General features: G+C 36.1%; 1 protein-coding gene across 1 annotated transcript; it reads right to left on the bottom strand.

The window, feature by feature from the left end:
• Positions 1-803: 803 nt before the first annotated feature.
• On the bottom strand, positions 804-4449 carry LOC149184243 (putative pectinesterase/pectinesterase inhibitor 51). Its single transcript, XM_089418866.1, has 2 exons — positions 4215-4449; positions 804-1640 (listed from the first exon to the last, which is right to left on the bottom strand). The coding sequence occupies exons 1-2, from the start codon at positions 4432-4434 to the stop codon at positions 952-954; spliced, it is 909 nt and encodes a 302-aa protein (XP_089274992.1). The 5' UTR covers positions 4435-4449; the 3' UTR covers positions 804-951.
• Positions 4450-22892: the final 18443 nt, after the last annotated feature.

Below are 22892 nucleotides of genomic sequence, written 5' to 3'. Positions count from 1 at the left end.
CTTCAAATGATCAAAGTATTATCCAAACTTATATTGTTCTAGAATCTATTAGTTCCAAGTTCCAACGATGTTTAAATTATTCTTCATTGTGGTTGTCTTTTTATTTCTGGTGTTAATAATAGTTTGTATCTTATACCAGGAAGGTCAGACTTTTATAACTTTCTAGGTCCGGTTTTTATTTCAAGCCTTTTAAAAGTCTTTTGGTTAGTTTAAAAAGTATGCTGTAATGTTGTCGTAGAGTCCTCTATTACCAGAAAGCTGACCGATAGACTGGTTTTTGCTTCTGTTCACCAAATCGCTCTGCACTTACACTCAGCCTGTATAAGAAGTTGCATGTTTTTTTTTATATTAAGAACATATTGAGAACTTGAATGATATCTACTTAAAACTTGAGAGTCAATATTATGTTTGGTGGTTCAATAAATCCCTGTAATTTTCATTCAACCAATTTTCGTGATTTAAAAAAAAAACCAACAACAAATACAGATACCCAAACCTTTAGAGTTCATAACATTTTTCCAAAAGTTTTATCCCATGCTTCAAACATAACTGCGGGAGGATTCGCCCAATCACAAAACAGTGCTGCGTTGAAACTTTCCCAGTAACAAAACAGCTTTCCTCTGCACCAGGTACAAAATTATTCTGCCATTTTGGTCATCAATGTCGATCAAAATAGTGCAGTAAAAATTTTAGACAAGTACAAATAACATTTTCCTCCAATGAAAAGCAAGTGGCTCCTTCATAGCAGATTGAAATTGCAATACTCCAAAGACAGATGAAACAATGATAGAAGGGAACAATGTGGCTCATGGATTTTTGGGTTGCAACTGTCTGAGAATTTTTAGTCCCATTGCTTCCCGTTGAATTCTTCACCATCATCAGGGAACAACAACAATGTAGAAGAAAATCACGCATTAGAAGATTGCATAGTAACCAACCTTTGTTTTTGGATTAATTGATTGTATCTGGCAGCCATTCGTCTCCCTGTATAAAGTTTCCAACAGTATACATTCCTACATTTCTCTCAGGTATCTGATTAGACCATGGCGTTCTTCCAGAAACCTTAGCCCCCGGCCCATAATTCTGGTATTCCCCATAGTAAAGCGTGTTAAGAGCAAAGTCCTCTATCCACGACATCCATCCCTCAGGGCTAATGGCCTCTCCCAAATATGAATTTATGCAGATTGCTCTGGAGTACATCTTCCATGGCCGACCCAAATAGCCTTTGTAAATTTTTGGGTTGGCATAGTAAGCCCTCATATATTCTTCAGTTCCATTGATAGTGCAGTTATGGAAAACAAATCCTGTGGGCTCGGCTGGATCTGTTCGACCCTGTGCAGTGACAGGATCTGATGATCCTTTGTCTGAGTTTATTTGACGAGGACGCAGCAGAATGAGACAGTTTTCAAAGATGGCTGCCGAGTCTCCAAATATGAAGTCAACAATGCCTTCTATTCTGCAGTTTCTATAGAACTGACGAAGAATATGAGTGTACAATGTATCCTGGTGGCCAAGAAAGGCACAGTTGTAGAAGGCAGAGTGATCACTATCTACTCTTAGGGCTACCGCTTGTTGACTACCTGGCCCTGCTGCATTTTCGAATGTTATATCCCGTGCTAAGAAGCCATCAGCATTTACAGCTGCAATTGTGAAAACAAATAAATTAGCAATCCTCAACATCTAAAACAAGATTTAATGGGATCGAGGAATATGGATTGATTGAATTTTCCTTTGATAAGAGTTCAAAACCAAAGAACGATGGTAATTGTAAGTATTAAATTCCGTCTTTGTTTAGAAATAGCATACACATATTTATCTAGTTATCAGAATAAACAGAGGATCCGATTTTAGCATATGCCCATTGAAATTTATCAAACTTACAAACCCCAATGCATGTTGAAAGACATTACACCTATCATATGAAAGGGTTCTAAATATCTTATTCTTAAAATGTAAAACGATAATTAATTTTTTTGCTGCTTTAATAGGATGAAAGAAGTGCAGAATCTGCAAAAATAAATGTTATTGCTCTCTTCTTTTCAGCAACCTACAATCTGAAGAAAAGCATTATTGCTTCCCTTGCAAATGACGGATTGCATTCCAAGCACTGCTGGATTTTGATTGTTTCCTTCTCCTCTCATTTGTATTGTGTTGATGCTTTCTAGATCAGCATTCCTTTGCAAGGGAATTAATCTGGGTTGAACTCAAGTAGAAAATTTCTCTCTCATTAATTGGATGGTCATTTTCACAATTGATTGTCTCCAAAGAAGTCTTGTCAGCCAAATCTCTACCTTTCCTCAGGCTTTTAAGTTTAACCAGCATGCAGGCCCTCAGTGTTGTGGTTTGGCATTTTTATCCAGTAGTTCTTAGCAACATGGCAGAAAGGGCACACTTTATGTCCATGCAGAAGGAATTGGAAGAAATGGTAGTGGATTCCTTGGCCACAGAATTGAACAAGTGTTTAAAGCCCTTTGGGTTCTGCAAGAAGACCCATAAAAATCTGCAAATGTATCAAAGAGAATTGCTTCCTAGATCATACTTGTACAATAAGTGATCATAGTAGAAGGTCATTTGATTGTGAAACCGTTGTGGGATTCAATCCAAGTGACCTGAATTTACTGTAGATAGACGTCCTCTTTGATATCCATGTTTATCTCCATTCAGGGGCTAGGATGTCACTAGGGCATCTAGAGAATAGCTAAAAGGAGGGAGGCACTCTTTGAAGAACTGAAGACGCCTTTAAAAAAACAACACATTCGCTAGACAAAGGGGCTTGTGGAGGCAATCTAAAAAAGGCAAAGGGCCAGATAGGAGTTTCCCGTGAAGAAAGAAGACAAGTCCAAAAATTCTCTCAAGGAAAAAGGGATGAATGCCAAACTGCTTGTACAATGGGTTATGGAACTGTTTGTTTATGCTAAATCATACACTGTAGCATGAGGAATTGGACTGTCTCAGCCTGCGCGCAGTTAGGTGGTAACGAGGTAGGCCCCAAGATTTCAACACCATATAGTACTATAGGTCTGTTAATTGTGTCAAAAAATGCATCTCAGAAGAGATGTCCTGAAAATGCATATGGAAGTATTGTCGGTCAAGCATGGAGAGAGACCTATAACCCTTTCTAAGTTTGGGTTGAAAGACATGCCTTAAGCTAAACCTAAGGGCTATGGATCAGATCCCATAGATGTATAAGCAATGGTAATCTCCACCTCGCTTCCTTTGAAGAAGAAGTGGAAGTTTGTTAGGGTGCTCTTGGATATTTAAATCACAACCTCAGTTTCACTAAGGTTCACCACCATCATTCTATGACCATCACATTGGCAGGGGCATCAAGCTATCTCTGAATGTCCCTAGGGGAGGAGGCTAAAAGGATCAGATCCTCTGCAAATAAGAATAAGGTAAACAAAACATGGTGTAAAACGTAAACATCTCCCTTGTGGAAGTACTCGCTCGGTTATGCTCTAACTCATTAATGTATATCCCATGGAATTTCATGAAAGAAACTATGAGACACTCAAAGATGCCAATTTCACGTAGTCTCCAGAATGATAATTCCCTTGGAACAGAGTCCAAAAGCCTTCTGAAAATCCACAAAGCAACAGGACTTTAGATGAGGGACATCAGCTTCCTTGATAATAGCACACAGGCTAAAAATGTGGTCACTAGTTTCATAATCTCTTCTAAGACTTGGTTGCCCCATAGATTTGAATTTGTTCCTCTCTATATGTTGAGAAAGCCACACGTTCACGCCCATAACATAGAGTTCGACAAAGGCATGCCCAACCATAATATTCCTGTAATTATTTCTATCAGAAATAACCTTCAATTGGAAGATGGGGTGGATGATATTTTGAGACCATGAAGAGGGAAAGCCAATGCAAATTCAACTTGCAGACCTTACTCATCTACTTCTTTGCTGGTGCTCAAGATCCTAACAGCTCTTTTAATGTCTCTTGGGGTGAATTAATGACAAAAGGTGAGAGAGGAGAGAATATGGACTAAGGTTGACCCGAAAAATCACAGAGGGATGTGGTCCGCAAGAACCATGTGTAATGATCAAAACATGTTGGAAGAGCAGATTTTCCAATTTCAATTCAAGGCATCTCAAATCTGCCAGGAACCACACCATGATCAAACACAATAACAAAACCAAACTCAGGCAAAGAAATAAATTCCAACTTAATATGAAGAGGAAGAGGAACAATGATGAGCATTACCAACAGTTGCAGAGCCATATGTACTTGGAACGCCAGGCAGGGATGGCACACGCATAGACCCCGTGATCACAGTCTTCCCCATGCCATCACCCACAAACATAAGATTAGTTTTACTGGGAGGAACCCTAACAATCTCCTTATACACCCCAGCCTTTATATGTATCACGAATCTCCGCTCAGATTTATCCGGTGCACTGTTCACCACCTGTTGAATACTCATAGAGGATTCATCCTTGGACACAGTCACATCGGGAACCAATTTATCAACCTCTAATACATCCCAAATTTGATTATAATGATGGTAATAATTTGCAGTACTAGAGGAATTGGATGATCTCTCTGTTTTTGGAGGCCTCCATAGGACCATATTCTGTCCGTATGTATCCAGAGCATCTACCATGCTAAGGGCATTGCTGGTCAAGCTCATGACTGTAAGAACAGGTTACGTTACACAGCGGCTGCTCAGCAAGATTTGAAGCAGAAAAAAAACCCATTGTTTGATTATATATAATAAATTAAATATAATCAAACAATGTAGTGACTTACAGTTCTGCCATCTTAACCTGGTTGGAGTGTTCAGAAGTTTTCTTCGCGCAAGGATAGTAATCGACGGATTTCAAGGGGCAGGCCTGCCTCCCCTGATTCAACCACTCTGTCAAAGCGTTATCTGTCCTGGGGATCTCCATCTCTGTCCCTTCCCCAGCTCAGCAGCAATGCTTGTCTCCCCCGATGCAGCTAACGAATCTTCCAGTGGAGTAAATACGCAGAGGAAAAATACGAAGACCGCCAAGAACAGCGAGCCTGAAACCAAATCCAGAGCAAGGGCAAGCGTTGATCTGCGAGGGCAAGAGTTTGATCTGAGGTACAAACCCTGCTGCCCGGATGAAACTATTTGATGAAACACCCAAACCGTTTGGGCAACCCCGATCAACGGCTGAAATGGTTGCAATCGTCTAACATATAATCCTGTGGCTTACAAGATGACAGGTAGGCAGAGAGGGGAGTTGATCTCAGAGGGAAACGCCTTACGGCGTAATAATAAAATTTAATTTTGTTACATTGTACTTTGTTTTTATTAATCATAGTTATGAACATTTTTTAGATAAAAGAAAAACATAATATAGATATCACATTAGAATATATAACCTATATAGAGTAGTTATAAATTATGATTTATATTACCATATGAATTAAAATAATAATTCGGTAATCATATTCATTTTAATTAGTAAACACATAAAAACTTAATATGTACAATAAACTTACAATATAACAAGATTCTTAATCATGGACATTTATCCCCACTTTACCATGGATATTGTTAACTTATAAATAGGCTTTGTTACAATACCATGGGCCAATACCATGTCTTATCAATACCACATGCCCAAAAACCACAAGTCATTTCACAATCAAAATATTTTGTAAATATTTTATTTTAATTTTATTTTATAATATTTGTTTAATTGAATCTAAAAGAAAAAAAAATTATAATTAGTTTTTAGATACATCTAAACTCTCTATCCTCACTACTACTAAAAATATTTCATGAATATTCCATAGAATTTAAATCAACGTTTTAATAAAATTCAAATAGGAATATTTTTATATATAGAGATTTAAAACTTATATAATATAAATAGTATTATTAAGAACCAGTTTAGATCCATCTTAATTAATATCTACCAAAATATGAGATGCATCAAATTTCTAAATGAGAAAATACTTTTTCAAATTTTGCACTCAAAAAATAATTTGCATATTAAAAAAAATGATTTCTATCAACCCTTGGTAGATTCAAAATTAAAATAAAACTATACTGAACCATTATAATATTCCTACCATTTAAATTTACAAACAATATCACTAATCATATTGATTTTTAAATGTTTATTACATATTTCTAATAGTTAGAATCTTCCCTGGGTTCCATTGGTAAGTTGGAGATGAACTTTTATCATGTACTTTATTTTGATGGAGAGTTACCTGAACGTAAAGTCTTAGAAATTAAGCGAGACAAATAAACATTTGTGGTGGTGATGATGATGATGATGATGGTTAACGTCCACTGAGACCAAATTGGTCTATCGGACCTACAATTTTCTTAATTTTTACTTGTCTGGCTCCTCGTCTTTCTTGGCGAGATTGGTGTTGTAGCTTTCTTTCTTTTCTCTACGGTCTTCCAACTTCCTTTTTCTTCCATCTCCTTCATCTCTTCTGGTTCTTGGGACATTGGTGTCTTACCTTCGTGATCTATAGTCGGAGAAGAAGTTTGGTTTAGGAGATCTGCTTTGCTGTTAAATGGAGATTTATTTTCTGCGGTATTCAAATCCTCATAACTCTTGATTTGTTGGGGCGGGCTTTCTCCTTGCTTGCTTTGAGAGTTGTTTCCTTCTTCCTTGATTTCTTGTGACTCAGAGTTTTCTCTAGAATATTCTTCTTTGATGACAGTGTAGTGTTCTTTTTGTGCTCCTTCCCACCATGTAGATCTGTGGTGGTTTTTTTTAGCAAAATTTTTCTCAGAGGCTTTTGGGCAATTTTTGGCTAGATGCCCCGTCTCAAAGCACGATCGACATCTGAAGAGGACACTTTCATAATCAAGCTTCTGGTTCCACACATAGTCTTTACTTGTTAGGTTTATTTCAGCTAGGAATCCGGCGCTGAAATCCATTTCCACACAGATGCGTGCATAGGTAGTTCTGGCATATTCCTCTGTTTCTGGGCACCTGCAGTAAAATTTCCCAATTGCATTTCTGATGGCTTTTAGCGAGGAGAGATTCCAGAGATGCAAGGGTAGGCTTGGCAATCTCACCCAAACTGGTGCTGAGGTTATCACTGCTGTAGAGGGATCGAATGATGGGTTCCATGGCTTCATGAATAGGCCTGATTTTTCCCAAAACCAAGGGCCGAAATCTAGAATACATTGTCTGCTTTCAGGATTTTCAAAATCTACTATAAAGAAACCTCTAGCACAGGGGTAGATATTAATTTCATCAGAAATGATAGGCTTCCATACCTCCGAGATCCAATTGTGGAGTGCTATCAGTCGCGGCCAAAAACCATTGAACCGGCAAATTAGGGCACTTTCGGAGAACTTCAAAGCTTCATCGAGTGAGTCCTGGACCACTTGGATAGTGGGAGCTGGGGCTTCACTCACGATATGGGCAGGAGATTGCCCTCCAGAGACGGATGAGCCACCAGTTATTTTTGCGAAGCTCTGAGCCATATTTTACGAAAGCCAAACCGCAGATCTGAAGAAAAAGCGGCTCCGGCAAGGTAGGGTTTTAGATGCGCCCACAAAGACCGTAGACAACGACTTTCTCCTGCTAATACGAACCATAGAACCACAAAAGATCGATGCCGTAGAAGAGCGGCAGAAGATCGATCCCACTAGAGCCGCAGGAGATCGAGCCGAGGGATCGAGCCGCAGGAGATCGAGCCGCAGGAGATAAACTTCAAAACCGGAATTTGGATTGAAAGCAAAACGAAAAATCACTGAAATATATATATATGCGAAGCTCCGCAGATCTGCAGAAGAGCTGCAGAAGATCGATCTAAAGACAATAATGCCGCAGAAGGGTAGACAACGACTTTCTCCTGCCGAACCACAGAACCACAAAGATCGATGTCGTAGAAGAGCCGCAGAAGATCGATCTCACTAGAGCCGCAGGAGATCGAGCCGAGGGATCGAGCCGCAGGAGATAAACTTCAACAACCTATCGAGCCGCAAGAGATAAGTCGCAGTCACTGGAACCGCAGGAGATTAAATCATATACCCATTAAATTCAAAATAAATTTAATCTCCTCCGAGGGATCGAGCCGCAGGAGATAAGTCGCAGTCACTGGAACCGCAGGAGATTAAATCATATACCCATTAAATTCAAAATAAATTTAATCTCCTCTGAGGGATCGAGCCGCAGGAGATAAGTTGCAGTCACTGGAACCGCAGGAGATTAAATCATATACCCATTAAATTCAAAATAAATTTAATCTCCTCCGAGGGATCGAGCCGCAGGAGATAAGTCGCAGTCACTGGTATATTCTTGTCAACTCCCTACATCCTTTGGTAAGTTGGACATAAACCTTTATCATATAGGCGAGGCAGATATTTTCCATTTCCATTAAGAGATGCCTCTTAGAAACATTTGTTGTATATCCTTGTCAACCCAATAGACGGAGTTTTGAGTATGTGTCTCTTGACTTTGAAATTGTACATGCACCAATATCATTATCCTTTTATGGTTTCTTAATTATCATGTGTAGTTCCTTTTCATAACTAAGCTAGCATGCACTCTCATTGTTTTTTTTCTTAACGATAACTCAATTTTGGAAATAAATGAAAAATTGTAACCAATTTCGACATATATTATATATACACATAAATGTTTTCCTCCTCTATGTCTAAAATAGAGAATCGATCTTTTTTCGTGTTTAATTTCTTTGTACAGCCACTTGAGTTTATATGGTAATTATTTTATACTCAAAATGGTTTGAATTTTAATTAATACGGAGAATTTTAAATTTTTTTATAAAATTTATTAAAGTTTTCATAAAAATAATTATTCCATTGAATATTTTGAAATAATTTTAAAAATATTTTTTAAAAATTTTTGAAATTTGAATTTCTATTTTCTTATTGGGTCATATATTTGAAATCTCTAATTTTATGGTGTTATAAATAGAACTTGTGGAATTTTTTTTTTATATGTCACCAAATGTCAAATCTCAGTATTTATGAAAAGCAATAACCATATCAAATCTCAATATTTATGGAAAAAAATATATGTATGTCACAAAGTGTCATAATAATACAAACATCAAATCTCAATATTTATGAAAATTTCATTTCTAGGTAAGTGTGTCCCTCGTGCTTGAATTTTAATTAATATGTAACTTTTCAAAATAATTTACAAAGTTTATAGAATGTAAAATCACTTTATATATAATATTGACATATATAATCTACTTAATATAAGAAAAATATATAAAATTATTATGTTACCGAAATAAAATATTCCTAATGGAAATTTTTTAACAAAATCTATTTTAAGCCTTACTACTAGGACTCCGGTACTATTGCAACAACGAAAAAAATCTGACAAATACATTTATTTGATTCTACCACTTTCTATATTAATATAGAGATATTTTTGAAAATGCAATCTAACTTCTTCCTCTGAATTTTTCCTGCATTTGAGTCATTTCCTACATTAATACAATTTTAGGTTGATGATCAACATTTGAGTTGAATCATATCTATATATATATATATGAAAAAATCATGGGAATTGCTTTTTATTTTTATGAATTGATTTCTAATTGGAATTGATATTATAGTCTGAATTTTACATTCATTGCCTATCTAATTTATTAATAACTTGGAGTCTCCCAATACTTATAAATATTTTTCTATTGTTTTTTCCATAAAAATATAAAATGTCTAAAACATAACTATTCCTTTACTAACAACATATTTCAAAATAATATAATATATTGATAATAAAAGACAATGTCCCCTACATGAAGACTTCTTTTCTTAATTAATTATGTGTTACTTTAATATTATATAATGTTTTTATTTCAAACGCTTTTACTTGACTTTAATAGCCGGCTTGATTTTATGGGCAACTTGTGTAAGAGTCATATAAGGCCTTGGAATATCAAGCTGTCAAATAATTCAAGGTAAACACTTATAAGAATTTTATAGATACGTTAGTTGTTTACGAATATAAAAAACGAACAAAAGTCGATGCCATTTGTTGCTTTAAATTTTGTTATAAATGATTTTAACGCAAAATAGAAATTTCATTGTTTTAATTAAACACTTATGAATCTTAACTTTGTAAATTAAACTATAAAAATCTCCCTACTTAAAATTTTTAAGAATTTCATTTTAAATTCAAAAGTTGAAGAGGATCTAAACTATTATATAATATCGCCTACAAAATGGAACCTTGCAAATTACAAGTTTTAATAATTCAAAATTTTTAAAATCTTTATGCATAGGCATAGGAGAAATTTTATTTTACATACAATAACTTCTCCTATCAATTATTGTTACATAAAAAACAGACACTAAACAACAATGCTACATATTACACTTAATTAGTATTAAATACTCGTGTAAAAAATTGTAAAACAGAAATACCTTTAAGAAAAATACGGAGAAATCATAAAAGTGATAGAAGATACCATTTAGTGATAAAAGTTAAAAATAATTAATATTATTTTGTATTAATGGATAAAAATACGTTAGATTGTTGTAACGTTCTCGTTTAGGATTAGTTCCTAAAGTTTAGGGGTTTGGGTGCAACTTCCTAATTCCTAGTATTGTATTTAATGATGTAATTTTTCATTGATGAATAATAGAGTGTACGAGAGTGATCTCTCTGTTTTGGTGAGTGTAGTCTCCACACCTGAGAGCTACATCTCTTTCTTTTCAATTATGTTCACATTTTATCTCAGTATCGGAGCTCAGATTGGGTGAGCCTGATCTTTTGTCACCTTTGTGGCTGAAGTGCCTTTGTAGCTAGCTTACCTATGTGGTAGAATTGCCTGTGTGGCAGAATTGCCTGTGTGGCTTGAAGTGCCTTTGTGGCCACGTGTACACAAGAGCTCTGTGCTCAATTGAGTAGGTGGACTGTAGAACACCTGGCTCAGACTCAGTTTTTTTTCTGAGTGGAGAGGATATTGGCGCGCTTTTTGCGCTGGTAGAAGCGCCAGGAGGGGGAATTAGCGCGGATTTGTTGGGATTAATCGCGTCAGAGCGCCAGAACATCCAATTGGCGCGGAATTTAAGGAGGAAATCGTGCCAGCAAAAATACTCTAACCGATTTTTAATTGGCGCGGATTTTTCGCTCGAGGTAGCGCCAAAACAAACGGGATTTTTTGCACGCTGATTGAGGACGCGCCAACCTTCCTTCAAGGGGATCTGCGGGAAGCTTCAAATTCGTTTGACGGTTTGCAAGGGGTGCAGATCAGCGAAGTTGCAGATCTATCCGGGAGAGGCAGATCGGATCAATTTTTTGATCAGATCAGATCTTCGGTTGTATTGAAGACGTCGAATTTTCTCGTTGGAGCGGGATTGCTAGACACTGTAGATCGATGGCAGAGGTGACAGATCGATCTGATAGGTATTCTTTTTTTCTGTTGTTCGGTAGATTCAGAATGAGCAATACGATGGAATCTTACCTTAACGAGTCTAGTAAACATAATGGATCTAACTTCACAAATTGGAAGTTTAAGATCCAGACCTTGCTCGAGGGTGCGAATGCTTGGTCCATAGTTACAGGCGATGAGCAGAAGCCGAACGGAGGGCCACAGGAGCAAGATTGGGAAAAACGAGAGAACAAGGCCAAGGTCTTATTGAAGATTTCTGTGAAGGACAATGTTATTGCGCACATTAGAGACTGTAAAACGTCCGCGGATATCTGGACGAAAATCAAAAGTCTGTATGAGACCCAGAATACAAGCAGAGTCTTGGCACTTAAAAGCAAAGCTATTTTCAATGAGGATGGACGAAAGGGAGACTGCTACTGCATTTGTTGCGCGAATTAAATATGTGAAAGACGGATTGGGGGCCATAGGAGTGGCGGTGTTTGATGAAGATCTTGTTGCAATCACAATGAACGGGATGCATGATGATTTTCAAACATTCATCACTGGAGTATCAGCAAGGGAGAAAGCGCCCTCATTTGATGATCTCACTGGGATCTTGCAGCAAGAGGAGGAGCAGTGGCTGAACTTGAACCCCCAGAGTGATGATCTTGCGTTGATGGTGAAACGACGATCATCCAAAGGAAAGCAGTCACAGCAGCAATCAAAGCAGAAAGGAGGAACATCACATAAGAATCTGCATTCTCATAAAGGTATTCTTGAAAATCATTCTAAAAAGAAATGTTATTATTGTGGAAAGAAGGGTCATATACAAAGTGAATGTTATAAGAAGCAGGCTGATGATGCAAAGAGGAGGCAGGAAAATGCAAAGCACAGAGGATACTTTGTTGAAGAAGAAGACTTCAGTCATGAATTTCAACTGTTCACAATCGACTGTGCCCTTTCAGCATCTAATGAAGATGACATTTGGTATGTCGATTCCGGAGCATCCTCTCACATGACAGGTAAAAAGGAATTTTTTGATAGTCTTGAAGAAAGTATAAATGGATCAAAAATATATCTAGGAGATGATAGTGGATACGAGATTAAAGGTCATGGGGTGATTTCAGTTAAGTTACCAAATGGAAAAATTAGTCACCTTACAAATGTTTTATATGTACCTAGAATTAAGAAAAATCTGATATCTGTATCCGTGATGGCAGATCAAGATATGCAAGTCGAGTTCTTCAAGACTCATTGTGTGATAAAGGATTGCAGGAATGAAATAGTTGCAATAGGCATGTGAGTTGGAAGCCTATACAGACTGGATGCAAAAAGCATACCAAAGCAAGCCATGGTTGCAGGAGGATTGACAGCCGAACAACTCTAGCAATAGAGGTTTGGTCATTTGAATTTGCAGGACCTCATGTTATTGCAGAAGAAAGGTATGGTCGAGGGACTCCCTATCTTTTGTAATATTCAATTAAATTGTGATGGTTGTGCCTTAGGCAAAATGCATAGAGAACAGTTTCCTGTGCATGATAGGAGGAAGGAAACAAAGATTTTAGAACTAGTGCACACTGATGTATGCGGACCTATGCAGACAATGTCACTAGGAGGTGCATACTATTTTTTGTTGTTTAGTGATGACTGCACTAGATATTCATGGGTTCATTTTTTGAACAAGAAAAGTCAGACTTTCCAGTGCTTTATAGAATTTAAAACCTTGGTGGAAAAGCAGTTTGGTAAGAGTATAAAAGTTCTCCGATCTGATCAAGGGGGAGAATACAAGCTAAAGGAATTCATGAAATTCTGCAAATCTCATGGGATTGTTCAGCAGTATACAGTGCCACACACACCACAGCAGAATGGAGTTGCAGAGCGCAAAAACAGAACCTTGGTGGAGTGCGCAAGGGGCATGTTACAAGGTAAGGGTCTCTCTAATAGCTTTTGCGCAGAGGCTATTAATACTGCTGTATATTTGAAGAACAGAAGTCCTACCAGGTATCTTGGCTTCAAAACCCCTTTTGAAGCTCTATATGGATTTAAACCAGCAGTAAACCATCTAAGAGTATTTGGGTCAAAAGAATTTGCCCATATACCCAAAGCTGATAGGAAGAAATTAGATCCTAAAGCTGTGAAATGCATCTTTGTTGGTTATGGCACAGAATTTAAAGCATATAAATTGTTCAATCCTGAGTCTCGTAAGACATTTGCAAGTAGGGATGTAGTGTTTCATGAACAGGTACAGGAAGGGAAAGATGACGTTGGTGATGATTGGCACATTCCATTGTTGTTGGAGGAAAGCAGCGAGGATGAAAGAGAGCAGGAGCAGAAAGAAGAGAAAAAAGAAGAACAGCAAGAAGGTGATAATGCAAGCCCAGTCATAGCAGAAGAAAACAAATTTGAGGTAAGTCCCCTACCAAGGAGGTCAGGTAGGAAGACTCAATTACCATTAAAATCGAGAAACTATGCTTTGATGTCAAAGGTTTTGAACATTGTAGAACCCTCTAATTACAAAGAAGCTAGTCAATTTAAGGAATGGAGAGCTACAATGAATGAAGAGATGGAAACAATTCTTAGAAATGATACTTGGGATTTAGTTGAGCTGCCTAAGAATAAAACAACCATAGGATGCAAATGGCTATTTAAACCAAAAATGAATGCAGACGGAAGTATAGATAAGTTAAAAGCTAGGCTGGTTGCAAAAGGATATTCACAGTAGGAAGGTATAGATTTTGATGATACTTTTGCACCTGTAGCAAAGTTAAATACAATCAGAATGCTTATTGCTTTAGCTACTAAATGTAATTGGGAATTACACCAGCTTGATGTTAAATCTGCATTTTAAATGGTGATTTAAAAGAGGAAATTTACTTAGTACAACCAGAAGGATATGTAAAGGAGGGGCAGGAACATCTTGTTTGCAGATTGAAAAAGGCTTTATATGGTTTAAAGCAAGCATCCAGGTCTTGGTACGAAAAGGTTGATTCTTTCTTTGTAGAGCATGGTTTCCATAGAAGTTTAAATGACCCAAATTTATATACCAAGTACAATAATCAGGGGCAGATTATTTTGATTTCTTTGTATGTGGACGACATGATTATAACAGGAAATGCAGATGATTTAATCAAAGGAATCAAAAGGCTTATGGCACAAGATTTTGAGATGAAGGATCTCGGAAGCCTTCACTACTGTCTGGGATTAGAAGTATGCAGAGATACTGGGCAAACTTTTCTTACCCAAGGGAAGTATGCCAGAAATCTGTTGGAAAAGTTTGGTATGGATCAGTGTAGAGCAGCAACGACACCTTTGCAGCAGAATCTGAAATTGAGCAGTGACGATGGCACTAAGGAGGTTGATGCCACAATGTACAGACAGCTGGTTGGTAGCTTGATATATCTTACAACAACCAGACCTGACTTGGCATACTCTTTTAGTGTATTGAGCCAATTCATGTCGAAACCGCTTGAAAGTCACTAGATAGCAGCAAAGGGAGTGTTGAGGTATCTTTGTGGTACTGTTAATTATGTTATTTTATACACTGATATATCTGATGTTACTCTAGCAGGTTTTTCAGACTCAGACTGGGCAGGTAACCTGGATGATCGGAGGTCCATCACAGGTTATGCATTCAACATAGGTTCCGGGGTCATAGCTTGGAGCAGTAAGAAGCAGAGTACTATAGCCTTGTCTTCATGTGAAGCTGAGTATCAAGCATTGTGTGTAGCAACGTGTGAAGCAATCTGGTTGAGAAGGCTCCTCAAAGATGCAGGAAAAGAACAGAAGAATCCCACTTCCATGAAAAACGACAACCAGAGCACCATTAAATTAGCATACAATCCAGTGTTTCACAAAAACACCAAACATATAGACACTCAGTTCCATTTTGTTAGAGAGAAAATGCAGTCAAAAGAAATTGCTGTTGAATATTGTAAAACTTGTGACAATGTGGCTGATATTTTCACAAAGCCTCTTGCACGAGTGAAATTTGAATTGTTTAGAAAGATGCTAGGAGTCCAGGAGAACCCTTTCTCCATTAGGGGGGGAGTTAAAAATAATTAATATTATTTTGTATTAATGGAGAAAATAGGTTACATTGTTGTAACGTTCTCCCTAGTTTAGGATTAGTTCCTAAAGTTTAGGGGTTTGGGTGCAACTTCCTAATTCCTAGTATTGTATTTAATGATGTAATCTTTCATTGATGAATAATAGAGTGTACGAGAGTGATCTCTGTTTTAGTGAGTGTAGTCTCCAGGTGCAAGCCACACCTCAGAACTACATCTCTTTCTTTTCAACTCTATTCACATTTTATCTATAAATCCATTCATAATCTAAGTAGTTGTCTTAATCTAAATGATTCACTCCTAACAACGAAACCACTGCGAAGAGGATGAATCGATAGGAAATTGAGTTTAATTTGTGAAAGAGTGAGCCGCAATTGTTATGGGCATATGTATGCGAGCTAAAGGCACGTTGTGCATTTATTCTATCAAAGGTTATATTATTAGTGTGAAATTGCCGTGTGTTAGTAAATTAATTGTTTCAGATAAATCTATCTTATTTTTTTTACCTAGCCATATTAAAGCTAATAGGTTTCTATCTAAATCAAGATAATAAATTATATGGATAACATTGTACAAACTGGAATTTTAAGATATACATTTTATTGGGATGTAACAACTCCCATTGTTAAAATAATTACCCCAAATCAAAAAATTATTTATCGCTTCTGATTAGAATTTTGTTAAATACATATTTACTAGGTTTATTATTAATACTTTTATTAGTTAGAGGGTACCCACACATCCCTTTCTATTTTTTTGTAGGTTAATGTGAATGTGCATCATGCTCTTGGGTGATCATGATGACTAACGTTAACTTAATTTGATCTTACCGTCGTTTATGCCTTTGGGGTTAGAATAATAAAGAGTTTCGAAACCATGTCATTATTAATACATACTTTGAGGTCTTTAAACGTATGTTTTATCTACCCTACGGACGAGCACCTTTCCATTTCTATCATAGACTATGGTATAACATTATTGTGGATGTAAATATAATGATGGGGTGTTCCACCCCAAATGTTTGGAGTTCCAGCTATATTCCAACAACGCTTACAGTAAGGTACCTCCTTGTCCACAAACATCTAATGGTGAGGTTGTTTACGGTTTAATTTCTTGCAGCGGGTTGGGATTAGGGAGAATTCCAACAGCGCTTACAGTAAGGTACCTCCTTGTCCACAAACATCTAATGGTGAGGTTGTTTACGGTTTAATTTCTTGCAGCGGATTGGGATTAGGGAGTTTGGGGGTTAGAATAATAAAGAGTCTGAAAACCATTGAGGTCTGCAAAAAAAAATATTGATGTTAATATTAATTTTAAGTTTATCAAATATTAAATGATTTTATTTAAGGTTTAATTTAAAAAAAATATTTTTTTTAAATAAATTTATTTCAATTTTAATTGGTTCACTTCTTACCACAAAATCTATAATTTGGTGGACTATAATTTTTTTGGGTACCAACTCTCCAATTAATTTCTATATTTAACAATAAAAAATAATCAGCAACGGGGCACGGCTTAGCGAGTGCGCATGTTGATGACTCATTTCGCACACAACGCGTAGACGATCCCACATGGCCACAAGTACATTTAATTCAATTTATTCGCATATGCCCTCACCTCGGGCTGCGATGAGATTCTGCCACTCTTTTTTCACTCCTGACGGTTGGATACTTTGTTTTAGTTTTTTATTTATCTTTTAATAAATTGGAAGGGCGTAAAGTCCAGATTCATTCACGGGTGGACGATGGATGGATATTAGTAATTATTGATTTGTTATGGAGTTGTCTATAATGTGACTTTTTGGAGATTCCGGTGAGGGAATCCGGCGGAAGAAATTGAGGTTAAATCTTGATTTGTTGCCGTTAAAATGGTTTTTTAACTGCATATTTGGATTCAGCACCCTGGAAAACCCCGGGACGCTTTCATTGTGCAGAAACTAGCTATCAAACTTGCGATTCCAATAAATTCCTGCCGGATTTCGACCGGAAAAACCCGCTGGAAAGGCTTTCAAAAAGTCGCGTTATAGACAACTGCATTTATTATTGTTAGTAAAGAAAAGGAAATTAATTATTTTAAAATGGTTGGTGGGGCAGTTTATAAAAAGGTAAATTTTTTATTTTTTATTAGATTTATTTAGTTTAAGTTTATTATTCTATGTCACATTAGAGTAATAATAATGTATTAAAAAAATATTGATGTTGATAATAATTTTAAATTTACTAAGGATTAAATAATTTTATCTAATATTTACTTTTGAAAAAATTTTAATTTATTTCTTTTAAATATATTTATTTCAATTTTGATTGGTTCATCACTTATTTTACAATGATTATATTGTACCACAAAATCTATAATTTATCGTACCATAAAATCTTTTGTTGTACCAATATAATTAATAAAAAACAATAATTTGGAGCGTTAACATTTGTAAAGTTAAAATACTAACTCAACAAACCATATTTCATGCGGAAATTGGATGAGACATTCACATGGAAAGGCATTAATTCACCATTGCAATGTCAACAAAAATTTATGAGAACATGGAGCCCTCTTTTTCATTTCATTATTGTTGAAGCCCGTATATTGCTTTAGCGTATACTTCAATACCACCCACTGTACAACTTAATGTGATTTATAATCCTCTCCCACTGTACAACTTAATGTGATTTATAATCCTCCCCCACTTGTTTATAACGTTAGGTGCCTCTCGTGGTTGTTAACAATCTTCTTTCAACGTTAGGCGCCTCTCGTGGTTGTTAACAATCTTCTCTAGTGGTTGTTAACAATCTTCTTTCGTTAATATCAGAGTGTCGTTTCAATGTTGCCAATGTGACATATTTTAATAGCATAAGATGTTTGTGTTTTTGTTTAAAGTTGAATATAAATTTGTTTTGGAATAACAAATTTATATAAATTTTCAAATTTTGGTGTAATATATATATAAAAAATTAAGATATTAAATTTATTTGTATATTTTAAATAATAAAAAACATAATAATTAATTTATTAAAATACACTTATTCCTATTACAAAATTTACTTCCTAAAAATTTAGGAAGGTCAATGCAATAGCTTGTGATCAACGTGATAGGTTATTATCAATATGGAATATCTCCTTAAGGGGAATTTTTTTTCTTTAAATTATTATACATTATTTCGCAGAAGATTAAATAACATATGAAACATCACTAATAGGTGTGATAACCTTATTTATAAAACATTAAACTAAATAAAAAAATTATTTGTATAAGACAAATAAAAACAATTTATAAAATATTTTATTTATATAAGACAGATAAAAACAATTTATAAAATATTTTATTTATATAAGACAGATAAAAACAATTTATAAAATATTGTATAGCTTGAATTCTTATTAAGTTGAGAGGTTTATTCTACAATTCAGTGTAATGTGTAAGGGTGTTCGTCTTTCATGAAAATTAATCTAGTATAATGTGTAAGTATGTCTGTCCTTCATCAAAATTGAAATTTTATTCATATTAGCCAAAATAAAAATTTTAAAAAATCCAAAAATTTTAAAAAATTAAATAACTATACGAAACATAACATTTAAATAATGTTGGATGTTACATCCGTATTTAAGATGGATCTATGTTAGTCTATTTTAAAGTGAAGTTTCAAAATCCAAACTACCAATAATCTTCAAGAAAATCCATTAAGATATTTCTGGAAGTTTTGAATAAATAAAATTATTAAGTGTATTTATAAAACATTAGACCTACTAAAAGCTTTATTATTCCCTGCCACGGTAATAACGTATTCAAAAGATATTGATGTTGACATTAATTTTAAATTTACCAAAAGTTAAACGATTTTATCTAATGTTTACTTTTGATTTGAAAATATATATATATATATATATATATATATTTAAATATATTTATTTCAATTTTGATTGGTTTACTTCTTATTTTACAATGATTACATTGTACCACAAAATCTATAATTTGTTGTACCATAAAATCTTTTGTTGTACCGGACGGGTCCAAGAGGGCGGACATGAGGGTTTTGCAGTCTAGGGTTTCGTCGAAGGAAGGATAGAGGGGGTGCCGAACATTGTAGCAGCGTACAAGGGCAGAACACGGGCAAGAGGATCAGAGTACAGAAACTAGATTAGGAAAAGTTTAAAAACCAGAAGCCTGGGGGGTAAAAAGAATTTCAAGAACTGAAGGAAAGCAATGGAAACGGCGCAGGGGAGGGGAGAGATCCCCTCCTACAAAGCAGTGACAACAGGGGAAGCGCGGAAGGAATGACAGAAGGAAGGAGCTAAAACAAGCGAAGGAGAGACTTCAGCAACAGGAACGAAAAGGAAAACGGGATTAACAAGCAAATGTCTGCCGAGGGCAACGAACAAACCCAGGTTCGTAATACCTAATAACAGATTAGAGGAATATAGAAGTTATATGAAGGATTATGCTTTGATCTGTAAATTTGTAGGATTCTGGCCAGTAGAGAAAGATCTTTTCAGATGGATCCAACAAAGGTGGAAACCAAAAGGACATGTGGAAATAAAGCTGGGGGCGAAGGGCTTTTTTACAGTAATATTCTCCAATCTAGAGGACAAGGAAAGGATCTTTGAGGGAGGACCTTACTTCATGAACAATGCTGGATTATTTATGAGACATTGGGTAGACTGTTACAACCCAGAAAAGGAAAAAATGCTAGCAGTTCCAGTATGGATCAGACTCTTTGGTTTACCAATAGAATTCTGGGACCCAGAAATCCTTGAGGGTATAGGGAACGCAGTAGGATCTTTTGTGAAAGTGGCAGAATCGACAAAGAGGGGAAGATATACATCATATGCAAGAATTTGTGTGTATATGAATATAACATAGCCACTTCCAGACATATTAGAGTTGGAATACCATGACGAGATCTGGCACCAACCAATTGATTATGAGCATACCCCTTTTCACTGCAGAAGATGCCATGAGTATGGACACCTATACCGAGAATGACCTATCACGTTATCAGAAAAGGAAAAGGAAGCAGATAACGAAAGGAGAAACACAGCGAAGGAATTAGGATAGGAGGATGAGAACTTCAGAGAAGTGCAGAGAAAGAAAAAAGGAGGGAACAACAAGACACAGTCGGAAAAACAAAAAGGAATCAATACTATAGAATCCCAATACAAATTCCAAGTCTTACAGGAAGAAGAAGTGGAAACAGAGGAGAAAGAAGATGAGGAAATAGAAGGAATGGAGGTCATAAAGGAGAATGCAGATAAAGGGGTAGATCAAGTAGATAAAGGTCAAGAGGTAACAGAGGAATCAATAGAAAACCAAGAGGATCAACGAAGAATGGAAATAGATCCACAGAAAACAAAAGGCGAGGAAGAAGAACAAGTAATGAGGAAGCTTTTGCAGGAATGGAAGACGCTCGATGAAAGATTTATTCCAGAGGAATAGGAGCAGATGTATAAATAAGCCTTTCAAAGATACAAAGAGAAAAAAGGAATAACTAAAGACAGAAGAATTGGGAAGATGGAGATGCAGGAAACCCAAAATCTAGGAATGAGCAGTACTGGCAAAGGAGGTAGAAAAAGAGGTAGAAGAACACTGAGTGAAACAATTCAAGAAGTGGGAGAAATGTTGGTGAATTCAGGAAGAGTTATACCTCTCTCAGAGGTATTTCAAACCCCCCCAAAACTATTGAGATGATCATCACAAGCTGGAACATAAGAGGCCTCAACAGTAGAGGCAAGCAGAGGTATTTAAATGACAGACTGAAAAAAGATAAGCCTAGCATAATGATAGTACAAGAAACAAAAATAAGTACAGAGAAAATGAGAGATATCTTGAATAGAAACAAGAATAGATATGAAATGATGGGACAGGATGCGATTGGGAGTGCGGGAGGTTTGGTAATAATTTGGAACCCAGAAGAAATACAAATAGACAATTGGATAAGTTTCCCAAGAATCCTAACAGGAACTGCAAAGATTATAGGAACAACAGAGGAGGTTATTTTAACAGGTGTTTATGGACCCCATACCCAAAGAGAACAGGAAAACTTTCTGCAAAATCTAAAAGCAATGAGGACTCTAATCCCTGAAAAACTGTGGATAGTAGGAGGGGATTTCAATCTGATTAGAAGCTTAGAGGAGAAAAGAGGAGGTCTAAGAAGAATGGATACAGATATGGAACAGTTTGGAGATATGATAAGGGAGTAGGGACTGGTTGATATTCAAACTATAAATGGAAATCATACTTGGAACAACCGAAGAGGGGGAGCTAACCAAATTGCATCACGACTTGACAGATTCTTAATTTCTGAACAAATCATGATGAAAGATGTTTTCATAGAAGCCACAATTCTACCGGTTGCAAGATCTGATCACTGGCCGATTAAGATGGAAATAGATCTCAAACAAAGACCTAATAACAGACCATTTAGATTGGAAGCATTTTGGCTTAGAAACGAGGGGCTGAAAGAGAAACTTAAAGAATGGTGGAAGAAGAGCGAACAAAAAGGAAAGAATAAAATGCATACCTTCCAACTCAAATTAAAAGAGTTGAAGGGCAAAATAAAAAAGTGGAATAAAGAAGAATTTGGAAATATACTGAGGGAGAAACAGCGCCTAGAGCAAAGAATGAATGAGCTGCAACAGATGGATATATTAGAAGGTTTTCAGGAAGATAGAATAAAGGAAGAAGGAATTATAATAAATCAACTAGAAGAGAGAAGAAAACAAGAAGAGATCTTATGGAGACAGAAGTCAAGAGTTCAGTGGCTTAGAGAAGGAGAAAGGAATACTAAGTTCTTCCATAAAGCAATGATACAGCATAGACAAAGAAACAAAATTTTCTCCATTAAGAACCAAGAAGGTTAGCTTATCCTCCAGCATGATGAAATAGAAAAAGTATTGGTTAATCATTTCAAAAATATTCTAAGTGAAACTCAAGAAAACAGAACAGAGGCTATAATGAAGATAAGCAAGGAGATCCCTAAACTGGTAACTAGAGATCAGAATTTGGCATTGATGAGGAAAATTACTATGGAAGAAGTGGAGGAAATAGTTAGGAATATGAAAAGGAACAAAGCCCCTGGGCCAGACGGGTATACGGTAGAATTCTACCAAGCAGGATGGCACTTCCTTGCTGAAGAAGTCCTAAAAGTGGTGGAGGAAGCTCGAATTCATCAAAGAATATGGCCAGGTATAAACTCTACTTTGTTAACTCTCATTTCTAAAACTACCCACTCGGATCAAGCTAAAGGCTTCCACCCTATAGCTTTATGTAATGTTATATACAAGATAGTGGCATTAGTGGTGGCCCAGAGGCTGAAATCCATCCTCCCGAACATAATATCCCCAGAACAAACTGGGTTCGTAGAAGGAAGACAGATTTTGGATGGATTAGTGGTGGCCCAGGAAGTAATCCATACCTTAAAAGTGAAAAAGGATAAAGGAATGTTGATTAAATTAGATCTGTCAAAGGCCTATGATAGATTAAATTGGAGATATTTAGAAGCCATCCTCAAGCCTTTGGATTCTG

Source organism: Pinus tabuliformis, chromosome 3_2 (genome assembly GCF_031772625.1).
Source record: "Pinus tabuliformis cultivar Carrire ecotype Pingquan chromosome 3_2, CPIR1, whole genome shotgun sequence".
Lineage (NCBI taxonomy): Eukaryota > Viridiplantae > Streptophyta > Pinopsida > Pinales > Pinaceae > Pinus > Pinus tabuliformis.
This window is presented reverse-complemented; position numbering and strand designations above follow the sequence as displayed.